The sequence below is a fragment of the Rhincodon typus genome, chromosome 22 (genome assembly GCF_021869965.1).
Source record: "Rhincodon typus isolate 14 chromosome 22, sRhiTyp1.1, whole genome shotgun sequence".
NCBI lineage: Eukaryota > Metazoa > Chordata > Chondrichthyes > Orectolobiformes > Rhincodontidae > Rhincodon > Rhincodon typus.
Window position 1 is genome coordinate 25,459,080 of NC_063353.1, and position 12,935 is coordinate 25,472,014.

A 12,935-nucleotide genomic window follows, 5' to 3' on the forward strand; every position below is an offset into this window, starting at 1 on the left:
GACGACATGTCCATCCTGGGCCTCCTGCAGTGCCACAACGATGCCACAACAAGCAAAATTAAAGGTTAGATTGTTCTTCCCACTGCTTACCTAGGTACCCAACCATCAATAAATTATCTAAAGGATGGCATCTTTCATGATGTTAGGACATCCCAAAAGTGAGTGGTACAGGAAATGGTAATCCAGTCTCATCTTCTCATGTTAAACTGAGTCACATGATAACTTGGGAGATTTCCATACTTTTTTGAGATGTAAGCAATTACATCTTGTCCATTCAGACAGATTTATTGCTAACTTCTACCATGACCAAACTGTTGTGAAATTTGCATGGGTTTGTTTTGGTTTAGCATAAGTTACAACATGAACCATAGCAACTGATGCAATGTTTAGTCACAGCAATGCAATTGGAGCTATTTTAAGGAAGAGGAAGTACACGGGTGGAGTTTCTGTCTCTTGGAAACAGTAATAAACATAACAACCCAGATATTCCAATGACCAGGTAGTTGGGGCCCATGTGGTCTGGAGTTACATATTGGGCCAGTGCAGAAACACCAATGCAGCAGACTGTGTGGGGATTGCCTGGTAAATTGAAACATGCATTCCTCTGCATCTGGAACTCTCAAAAAAGCCCCTTAAAGTCAGAATCTTTGAAGCATCTGACTCAGTTATGCTTAAGGAGTGTTAAGTGATTAAAACCTACTGTTTCTCCTGCACAACTATTAAACAGATACCCTGATTATACTTGCCTTGACTTCCAGACCTGGTACTTAACCACCACCACTAACCTTGCACCCCATCCAATACAAACTAACCCTACTGGATCGGACATCCACTTATGACCAGACATCTACACCCACCCCAGAGCCAACACCCACCCTCCAACCTGCCAACACCAACACTACAACCCAAACTCTACTGATCCAACATCCTCTCTCCCTGACTTGACACGCCCTTTTAAGTAGACCTGACAATGTCCTCCCTCTTCCCCAACTAACTTACTGGTCTGACCGGACCCACACTCAGCATTATTTTCTCACCTGCCTGCCCTGATATCCCTCTCTTCCCCAATCTACCCTAAGCACTCATCTAATTACCTGGCACCCTATGTCCCTTATATCCTGGCACCTAAACACTTACTCAACAGCCACCCTAACTCCACATCTATCTTACATTCTTTCCCTTTCACAGTCACTGTCAAAGTAAATCAAAGCACAGTACAATGACTGCTGCAAAAGGGGCCTTGCTTCCACAAAGAACGTCTGCCCTACTGGATTCCTGGTCAGATTTATAACAGGACTTTAACCAGGAATCTCCAGCATAGAAGTCATTTAAAGGTAAACATGTAATTTTTAATCTAATCGGGATAAGAAATAATGTTTTAAATCCTGTTTGGAGTATGTGGACTATTATGACTAAATCTTTTCCCAGTTGTGCACACCAAAGCCTTGACTTAGTATCTAACTTTGAGAATGTCAGCACCTCAAATTACCTTAACATTGATTAACTGGGTGATGGGTGAGGTCAATGTAAACATTTTTGTTTGACTAAAGAAAAATACAGATATGCATTTGTGTAGTGCCTATCGCAACTTTAGGACATCTCAAACTCAATTAGGCTATAGGTGGCTTAACTGGCTGTGAAGCTAAGTACTAGCAGCATTCTGTAGTATCCTATGCTGCCAGTTTCTCTTCTACTCCTTTATCTTTATCTATGCCATATGGGCAATTCACCATTGATATTAAAATAATTGCATAACTTGGGTAATCAGGAGAGTAGAGATAAAAGATCTGATCCAAATTTTGAAGTTTATCCATGTGAATGTTTCGAAGACTTTAAAGTCATTTAATTTTTTAAAGTCTACAACAATACTACCCATTACAACAGGGTTTTGATTGATGGATGCTATTCTCAGTTGTTGACCAACACAAATTATATGTGATGCTAAGTTTTCCTTCTTAATATCCTCAGAAGACATGAGGCCAGAAGTTCTCAGGTATGGAGAGCAGAGGAAGGCTTCAACAGGAAGGGTACGATGGCTCAGTGGTTAGCACTGTTGCCTCACTGCACCAGGACCTGGGTCTGATTCCACCCTCGGGTGACTGTGTGGAGTGTACATGTTCTCCCTGTGTCTGCATTGGTTTCCTCCAGGTGCTCTGGTTTCCTCCAGGTGCTCTGGTTTCCTCCAATGGTCCAAAGATGTGCAGGTTTGGTGGATTGGCCAAGTCAAATTGCCCTGTAAGGTCCAGGGACATAGTTGGATTAGCCATGCTAAATGCAGGGTTATGGGAATGGGTTGGTCTGGACAAGATGCCCTTCAGAGGGTCAGTGAGACTTGATGGGCCAAACGGCCTCTTTCTGCACTGTAGGGATTCTATGATTTAAAAGTATGTGATCCCAGTGTAGAAGGATTATTATTTGAGGTTAATCCATATCTACTAGGCTTCTACCTATTCTTGTATTCACTTGTGGGACATGGAAATCACTAGCTGGGCCCACATTCATTGCCCATCCCTGGTTGCCCTTGAGAAAGTGGTCTTTTAAAACAAAATATTACTTCAAGTTAGACAGCCCCTGTTGGGACACTGTAACAAAAACAAAATCAAATAGTTAATGGAAACTTATAAAACTGGAATGGAAACTTATCAAAATCAAACCAAATCAAAATATCTTCATCCAGAATGATGATGTACCCAGTCCCTGTGGTGCCCACCTGACTCTAAAAGCCCATACTGGGTTTCTACCCCTATTCAAACAGTCCAGTGATTTTAACTTTGTTAATTAGGATGTAATCCCACAGGGATCAATTACTTGTAAAAGGATGGTCCCAGCTTGCGAAATATGCAGTGATCAAAGTTTTAGGCCATGTTCTGTCTTTAGTCAATTTTCAATTTAGGTGATCTCTGTAGATGTCTTTTTTTGCTTCCAATATCATGAATACTTAACATATAATAGATTGACAAAACATTGCAATTGTGATAGCATGGATGATGTTCCAGTAACATTTTCTCAAACAATGAGACCCAGTGCATAAACATAAGCAGCCAGCAGGAACAACGGTATTCCTCAAATTTTAAAAATATTTTAATGTTTTAACTTCTCATGGTTTCTTTGCATTACAGTTCATAATTTATTACAATTCAGTCAATATTGCTCCTTTAGAAAGTGTTTTTATGCTACTGCCATAAGGTTCATAAGGCTAGTTGTAGTGGGTGAGTGTCTACATGCAATACCAGATGATGTATAGCACAGTTTACAAGGAAACACAGAAAAGTTACCATAAATAACTAGATGGCATCCCTGAGGAAATTGTTGAAGTATGCTCTCACTAGTTTGAGAGATAATGTGGTGGATTTTGTGGTAGAAATTGCAATGAACCTTATCATTAATATTCATGTAAATTAGAAAGCAATTCCAACAGTTGCACATCAGTTAAATGCATAAAAGGACGTTACTGTCCAAGATACCCTTCTCCTCTATAGGCTGCAACAGAAAGTTATCTAAAGGACCTTGGCATTGAAATACATAGAGTGGTGTAAAACAAGTATATTTTAATGGTGTTTTAAATTTTAATTATCATCAAACAATCCCTCCAGTGCTGGAAATCTGCTTTAATAAATGTGGGTCTCATTTCTTCAGATATTAATTATTAATGGCCACTCAGATAAGTTTTACTTTTTCTTTCTGTCTTTCATCATCCAGTTTTACGTTCCTTCTCTCTATTTTACCCCTTTGTGGGAGAGTCTAGGACCAGAGAGCATAATCTCAGAATAACAGGTTGCACATTTAAAACAGAGATAAGGAGGAATTTCTTCTCTCAGAGGGTGGTGAATCTGTTGAATTCTTTACTACAGAACTGTTGAGGCTGCATCATTAAGTATATCCAAGGCTGAGATAACTGATTCCTTTACTGATTAAAAAAATGTCTTTGGGGAAAAGTCAAGAAAATGGAATTGAGGATTATTAGATCAGCCATGATCGCACAGGATGAGGGAGTAGACTTGGGCTGAATGACTTCTGCTCCTAAATCTTATGGGTATTTCTCTTTTTCTTTCTGTAGATGATTTGACATTGGATTTAATTTTATAACTGACACATCCTGATTCAAACTCTGTGCAGTGAGCTAACAATTCTTCAATCTGATTAAAGAGACACAGTTATTTGGCCAGTTCCGATAGGTCGCATGTACCCTGTTCAGAGTGCAGATTTCCAATAGTTGATTGAGAGGAATGTTCAGTGCAACACATATAACTGGTCTTTGAGCCATTTGAGTGGAACAAACAGCACCTTAATTAAGTTAGAAACAAAGTCACAAATTGCTGGAAAAACTCAGCAGGGCTGTCAGCAACAACAAGTTCTGAAGAAGGATCACTGGACCCGAAATGTTAACTCTGCTTTCTTTCCACAGATGCTACCATACCTGCTGAGTTTTTCCAGCAATTTCTGATTTTGTTTCTGATTTCCAGTATCTGTGGTTCTTTGGGGTTTTTTTGTTTACCTAATGGATTTATACTGTTAATTTCATATTCGCTTGAAATACAATTTGTAAATTATAAGTGAACTACCATTATTAGCTTGATTAATGAAAAACTGAACTAATTTGCTTGGAGTGGGAAATCCCACATGATTGGTCAGTGCTGTATGCTGGCCCAGTTCTAATGGTCAGTTTTGGTCAAGGATTTTAAAAATGTAACCTTTGATAATTATCTCGAATTAGTGTCTGAGAATAGTTATAATGGGATTGAGAATAGATTAATCATCCTTCAATACCCTTATGTGTTTGTTATTATTTTAACACAACGAATATTAACATTGACTCTACATTATCTTGCTAACAGCACTTAAAGAATGATGATTAAAGACATTATACACCAATTAAAGAGAGTATGCAAGTGGCTGCAGGCAATGTAGTAATGAGAAACTATCCTCTGATGATACAACAACTTTTGAATTTATGTAGCACCATGAAAAAGTTCAGAGTAATAACAAGATTGCTTTTGCCTTTTTTTCACTCCATTATTGTCAGGAGACATTTCAGTCTGAAATCACAAGTATTTAAAAATGTTACAATACTGAAGTATTTCCAAGAAACGCTGGTGCAGAGTTTGACCTTCAAAACACAAAGTTACACTGACTGAACTGTAGACTGTAGACATAAATTTAAAATTGTGTACTTTTTTTTCAAAACATTGAAACAACAAGCAACTAAATGAATTAATGTCTTCAGAGCTGGCTGCTCATTCCACAATTATATACTACTTCTGTATTCTAGCTATGATTCCAGTGTTACACTGCTGTTTCTTTAGATTCTGGTACTCCAGTTGATGGTTTAAAGTTAATCACTTCTTTATAAGTATGACCTAGGCAGAAAAGAAATGAATTTATTCCCTTGCAATAAACCATCTTTTACAGATCTTTGCCAAAACTTTGAAAACCATCTTTACATATTGCACAAATTTAATTATTCAATTTGTCTTTGGCGTCTTACACATTTTCTTATAAAGTACACAGTCTGACACTCTATCTAAAAGCCATACTCTTACAAAAGATATGCTAATTTATGTTGTTACTGGAGTCTTTGGATGTTGTTGACAAGAGGTAACATGCACGAGCAAGAATAGGATCCAAAGACGGATGTCTGAGGTATTTCTAGAAGTAGATATGAGGATTACAAAGCTGAGCCATTGCTAGAGCTGTACTTGCCAAAAGTGCATAACTTAAAAAGGAACCAAGTGTGGCTGGTGTCATTAAGCAGGACAACAAAAGGAAAGTTTTAGAGGATGGCGACGTGTTTGACAAATTTTAACAGCTACAGTGAGATAGAGTCCTTTCCCATACCTCTTGAAGGTACCGATTCTTACTAGGTCACAGTTATATGGGTACCTTGCTAAGAAGATATTCATGTATAAGTTGAAACTATTCAACTATGGATAAGTGACCCTAAACAGAATCGTACATTTCCACAGCAAAGGCCACTGGAGAGTAATTAGTATTGGGAACTCCAGTAATTTCTTCCCTTTCTAGCATACTGATTCGGAGGCCAACTGTAAAATCTCAATTGCTATTTTAATTGAAATTGGCTATCCATGACTGGAAAATACTGAAAACACTAGCATCTGTGGAGAAAACAGATAAGTTAATACTTGGTATATCAAGTATGGAATCCTGACCAGAACTGACTACAACAGGAACCTGGAATCAAATCCAGGATGTTCTGAGCCTTATACAAATGTTCTGCTCCTGGTGGTATTTTTACCAACAAGTGAATCAAAGCATCCAGAAGTATAAATAAAATATCACAAGACCTAACAGTATGAAAAATAAACAGCAATAAAACTGTAACGATATCAGCCAGGTAGACCTTATAGAATGAGGTGTGAGGGAATCTAACATTTTCAAGTTTTTTAGTACAGTGCCAGAATATCAGCATTAAACACTAGTGAAATCTACAGATTAATTACTGATTAAAGCATAGTCTCAGTTCTATCCTTAATATGTGATTCAATCTAAATATCATTAGATCATCTTTAACTTCACCAGGTGAAGTTTTCCATTTCCTATTCCAGACATCCACATGGAAGACACATCTACATCAACTTGTGAGAGGTTTGTACTGTGGTCTCAGGCCAATTAAGAACTGTGCTGGGAGCAATGAAAACGATGGTAATTTGAAACCTTACAATGGCCAGACAGAATTTTTCTGAGAATTTCATCATTTAACTTGAACACAAGTTGTGCATAAATTAGATGATCAATGAAAACATGTTCAATGGAACAATAATTACATGGCATGTCCAAACTCTTCTAATCAACATTTGGCAAGAAATGCCTTGCCAATATCCATTGTCCCGCTTCTTCTCTTTCAAATGAATATTCCTCTACTTGTTCTGTTTTGTTTTAAAATCCCATCCTTCATTATATTTTAAAGCTTTGAATTTGAGACACTACATCACCCTGACCAATTACCCACAAACCCATTAACTTTTTTCTCAAGATATTGATGACTACATTTTGATCTTTGTGTGAAGAAATTTCCTCTAGCTTTTCTACTGGATTTGTTATGAACTGGTATAATTGCTAGAATCCCTCCAGTGTGGAAACAGGCTATTCAGCCCAACAAGTCCACACCAACTCTCCGAAGAGCATCCCACCAAGACTTACTCCCCTTACCCTATCCTATAACCCTGCATTTCCCATGGCTAATCCCTCTAGCCTGCACATCTTTGGACTGTGGGAACGAACTGGAGCAGACACAGGGAGAATGTGCACACTCCACACAGATAGTCACCCGAGGCTGGAATTGAACCTGGGTCCCTGGCGCTGCGAGGCAGCAGTGCTAATCACTGAGCCATCATGCTAAATTTATTAGTGACTAAAAATCAAGTCACCATAGTTTTACCAGACCATAGGCTGCTCTCCCATTAAAGAGAGATGACTGGTAGTGGTTGAACCTAGGTGAGGGGATAAGTTAAGGAGAGTCCTACCTTATTATTGTGGTCCCAGTTTTGGTCTCTGGAGAACAGGAAATGCCACTCTTCTGGACATTAAGCCTATCAAGTTCTTCCATAACTTTAAAGACTTTGCTGAGGTTTCCCCTCAATGTTCTTTATTCTGATAGTAATAACAGCACAGTTCATCCTTACAAATCAATATTTTCTTTTGCACCTTCTTCTGGGTCTCATTAGCCTGTTTATAATGTGGATACCAGCTGGTGCCTGATTTTAATTCAAAATTAGAGAGTCATTGAATCAAATATTTTACTGGGCAGCACATGACTTTGGTCCTACAGAATGCAGTTGACTCTAAATACCCTTTGCATGGGTCCCAGCATCAGGGATGGTCAATTTATGTGATCTAGTGTGAATCACAACCTGAAAACAATTTTTAAAAACAAGTCAATATTTGAAGATTGCTTACGTTTCCATTCTTCAATAGTGCAATCCATGTTATCAAAACTATCGTCATATGGCATTGCCACAGTCTCTTCTTCAGGATCTCGATACTGCTCAAAATAAGAATGAGCCAAAGCTTCTGCAGCAGTTATTCGTTTCTCTGCATCGAGTACAAGCATTTTTTCCATTAAGTTGACGGCTGTTTTGAGAAAAAAAAACAAAGTTAGCAACGTGATATCATTAAGCTACTGAAATTTGAAGCTTGAACGAATGATGTCATGTACACATTATTAAACTAATTTAAAACAATGCCACATGAAACGTCAATGTAGGACAATCTGCCAAGCTGTTTCAAAGAATTGAAAAAAGGCTTTGATTATATAGTTAGAGATAGTAGAAACTGCCGATGCTGGAGAATCTGAGATAACAAGGTGTAGAACTGGATGAACATAGCAGGCCAAGCAGCATAAGAGGAGCAGGAAAGCTGATGTTTCATGTCTGGACCCTTCTTCAGAAGGGTCAGCTTTCCTGCTTCTCTGATGCTGCTTGGCCTGCTGTGTTCATCCAGCTCTACACCTTGTTATCTTTGATTATATAGTGCCTTTCACAAAGTTTCAAAGTGCTGAACAGCTAATTGAGTGCTGTCGAAGTACATTGTGGGACCCAACAGCACCCAATTTATGCACAGAAAGTTTGCACAAGTAGCAGTAGAATAACGACTAGTTATTTTTGTGATATTGATTTAGAAATAAATATCAGTCAGGAAAAAGAGACACCAGCAAAATTATCTCTTAGTATCTTTTTGGCACTGACAAATATTGACAATCATGCACAAACTGACCAGATAGATGTAAATTTTAGTATTGCAGTTGTGAAGTGAAAGTGTAAAAATACCAATGGCCCCAAAATACCAATGGGAAAATTGCACCAGTTGTAATTTAAGTCTGATTTCAGGGTAACACCCTCACCTATATCAACAAGGAAATGTCCATTGGATGGCACAGTAGTACTTGCAATTGGTCACAAAGAATTGGCAAGAAGGGGTCGGGCATCATTTCCACAAGCACATCAATTTCCAACCCCATTGCCTCACTAACACATTCTGCGGAGGAAGGATATTGGTGATGAACCTTAGATGGCATTTCACCTCCTTCCATTACCAGTTTAGGTTGATCAGCTGTCAAATTCATGCACTGATTCATCCATTTACAATCAATGTTCTGACTTATCGCTGGTTTTGTTCATATTCTAGAGATTTAGCACCTGATGTTTACACTTCTCATACAGCTTGCTTTATCTCAGTGGCAGAATAATAGCCACATACAAAATTTGGTGTGTGTGTATCTGTATTCAGGCAGTTATTTTCAGTAATATAAACAAACTGCGGCATGGACAGAAGCTACTGGAATCTACCTAAAGAAGTGAAGTACTAAAAGTGTTTTAAGCAGAAATTGCTTCAATAATCTTTGAATGCCCTGATAAACAGACAACAATTGTCCTAAATTTCCATAGTTAATGAACATTTCATTGCTTCACTGACTGATTATTACTGAATATTGCTATACTCCATTTAATTACTTCACAAGGACTTACCAATTTATAAGAGTCCCTTACCTGCTTGACTTGCATTTGCAAACAGGGCTTTAAAATCTTTTTTTGGAACCCTTTGTAAACTTTTGATGTAATTTTTAGCCTGTAGAAAGCAAATATATAACATGTTTCATTTAAGGCACAACGTTTCTGGCAGCTTGTGAGTATTTTGTATAGTTAACTAATGGCTCCTCAAACATTTCATTTCAGATTGTTCCAAGATCTATATGAACATCTGATGCCATTTTTAAAAATTAATTTTATGATAATCTAAAAAATACAAAGTTTTTATTGGGGAATATAATAAACTAAACTTTACATTGTGTAATAAATTGTTAAACTGCTAATATGCCTGCTTATACATGTTGAACTCTAGAAATATCAGTAAGATCTTAAAAATATCTACTTTATTTCAATTAGAGACATGTTTTGGTTAAAAAATATACATTTCTACCTTTTCCATTGAAGCCAAAATCAAACAAATCTGCTACATTTCAGAATTCCTAAAAATTGAGCCATTATTCAAATCTGTTCAATGCTGAAAAGAAAATAGCAATTTATTGACATTCAACCTTTTAGTTCTAGTTTAAAGTTACCAATGAAGTCTCCGCTTCATAAATGTGGAAGTCTGAAAATGCATCTGCCACCTCATGTCAACTTGTGTAGAAACAGACATCTTGTATTTGCATATCATCTTGCTTAAATTCAGCACATTCTGAAATGCTTTCCAAGGAAGCACTTTTGAAGTGTAGTGCCTGTTACATTGTAGGGAAATGCAATAATTATTTATATGCAGCAAAGTCTCACAAGTGGAAATGAACAAGATGATCGGATAATATGCTTATAGTGATGTTTTTTAAGAGTTTAATATTTGCCAGAAACCACAAGAATCCTTCTTCAATGACACCAAGGTTGGGTGGCAGGGTGGCACAGTGGTTATCACTGCTGCCTCACAGTGCCAGGGACCTGATTAATTCCATCCTCAGGCGACTGTCTGTATGGAGTTTGCACATTCTCCCCGTGTCTGAATGGGTTGACTCCGGGTGCTCCGGTTTCCTCACAAAGTCCAAAGATGTGCAGGTTAGATAGACTGGCCATGCTAAATTGCCCATAGTGGCCGGGGATGTTGCAGGTTAAGTGGATTAGCCATGGGAATGCAGGGTTACAGGGATAGGGGGAGTCTGGGTGGGATGCTCTTTGGAGGGTCAGTGAGTCGTAGGGCTGAATGGCTTTCTACCACACTGTAGGGATTCTATGTATCTTTTATGCCTACCTGAGAGGGCAGGTGAGGCATCAATTTAAATGTCTCATTAAAGATCCAGCACCTCTAAGAGTGCCCCACCTCTCAATACTACATTGTATCGTTAGCAAATGGTCAGCCCTTCAGTGAAATTTACTTTCACTGTGACCACTGAGGGAAGATTGAAACCTAATTTTTAATTAATTTCATCTCTATCTAAAAATATTTTCAAGTAAGTATTTATTCTGTATAGTTAGTGTGTTTTTCTTCATCATTTTCAACTCCATGTCACTCACGTGAAGCCCTTTAGAGTTTTGACTTTCTATCGTCTTTGTTAAGGTTTGGAGCTTTATTAGACAGAAATCTATGCTTATTGGAATCAGTTTAGTACCTCATAACTTATGAGTTACATTCACTTGTAAGTTATTTTTGGAGGAAATATATCTTTGAGAATGAGTCTATTGATGTTGCCATAGTTAAAATACAATATTTCAATCAGCGGCATTAGTAATGAAATAGACTTTTAGACTGTAGCATTTCTTATTGCTTAGTTTCCAATAAGAAATATAAGTTGTAGGCAATTAATTTAGTCTCAACTACAAAGAAAAGATCCGCTTGAAGCTCAGCTCCAATATAGTAATTGTTTTGGCTGATTGCCTTCATTTTGTTGCCATGGTAACCCATCTCTGAACATTTCTCTTGCAGCAGTTGGAAACAGCACTAAATCTAATTAGCATGCTCATAAAAAGAGTATCATAAGCCAAACAGGAAATGTGTAATTAACCAATAATTGCACAAGTAATCAAATGTCATGCAATCTGGATCTTAACAATAATCCAGTGAGATATTTTACTGACTTTGTTTTCTAACATAGCTCGAAGAGTATATCGCCAACTATAATTATCAAAGTAACAAAATGCAGAAAGATGTGCATTTATATAGCACCTTTCACAACCACCAGTACTCGGTGTAGTAATTATAATGTTGTTGTGTAGTCATTTGTTGAAGTAGGAAATGTGGCAGCTGGTTTGCGCATAGCAAGTATTCAGAAACAACAATATGCTCGAGGTATTAAAAAAAAAGTGCTGGAGAAGGTCAACAGGTCTTCGATCATCTGTGTACAGAAAAATACAGTTAATGTTTCAAGTCCTAGGACTCTTCATCAGAAGTTCTGAAGAAGAGTTATTGAATTTGACATGTTATCTCTGCTTCTGTCTCCACAGATGCTGCCAGACCTGTTGAGTTTCTTCAGCACCTTCTGTTTTTATTTCACATCAACAACATCTGGTGTATTTTGCTTTTATTTTATTTTGTTTGTGGTGATGATTGAGGAGCTGGGGATAACTCCTCTGCTCTTCTTTGAAACAGTGCTAGAAATATTTGTATCATCTGTAACCATGGGTGTGATGCTGGAGGACTGGAGAGTGGCTAGTGTTGTGCCTTTATTTAAGAAAGGCTGTAAGGAGTAGCCTGGGAACTATAGACCTGTGAGATCTGACATCAGTAGTGGGTAAGTTGTTGGAGGTGATTCTGAAAGATAGGATTTACACGCATTTGGAGAGGCAAGGACTGATTAGGGATAGTCAGCATGGTTTTGTGTGTGGGAAATAGGGTCTCAAAAACTTGACTGAGTTTTTTGAGGAAGTAGGCAAAAAGATTGACGAGGGCAAAGTGGTAAATGTTGTTTACATGGACTTTAGTAAAGCCTTTGACACGGTTCCACATGGTAGACTAATTAGTGGTTAGATAACATGGGACTCAGGGTGAGCTTGCCAGTTGGATACAAAATTGGCTGCATGATACAAGACAGTGGGTGGTGGTGGACAGTTGTTTTTCGGAATGCAGGCCTGTGACCAGCAGTGTTCCACAGGGATTAGTACTGGGTCCACTTTTGTTTGTCATTTATAGAAATGATTTGGATGAGATTATAGGAGGCATGGTAAATAAGTTTGCGGATGACAGCAAAATTGATGATATAGTAGATAGTGAAGAATGTTATCTAAGATTACAAAGAGATCTTGATCAATTGGGTCAATGGGCTAAGGAGTGGCAGATGGAGTTTAATTTGGATAAATGAGAGATATTTTAGTTTGGTAAACCAAACAAGGGTAGGACTTAGACAATTATAGGACCCTGGATAGTGTTGTAGAACAGAGACCTGGGGGTTCAGGTACATAATGCTTTAAAATTTGTGTTACAGGTACATAGGGTGTTTA

At 37.9% G+C, this 12,935-nt stretch overlaps 1 protein-coding gene across 2 annotated transcripts in view; it reads right to left on the reverse strand.

Moving 5' to 3' along the window:
- Window positions 1-3,059: 3,059 nt before the first annotated feature.
- LOC109927220 (mitogen-activated protein kinase 12) overlaps window positions 3,060-12,935 on the reverse strand; it is a 64,226-nt gene continuing 54,350 nt past the window's right edge. For both annotated transcript variants that reach the window (XM_048610477.1, XM_020527177.2), the window contains exons 10-12: window positions 9,504-9,582; window positions 7,915-8,088; window positions 3,060-5,357 (exon numbers count right to left, since the gene is read on the reverse strand). In XM_048610477.1, coding sequence (XP_048466434.1) covers window positions 5,284-5,357; window positions 7,915-8,088; window positions 9,504-9,582 — 327 coding nt within the window. In that variant the 3' untranslated portion in view covers window positions 3,060-5,283. The remainder of the gene's footprint in view (window positions 5,358-7,914; window positions 8,089-9,503; window positions 9,583-12,935) is intronic.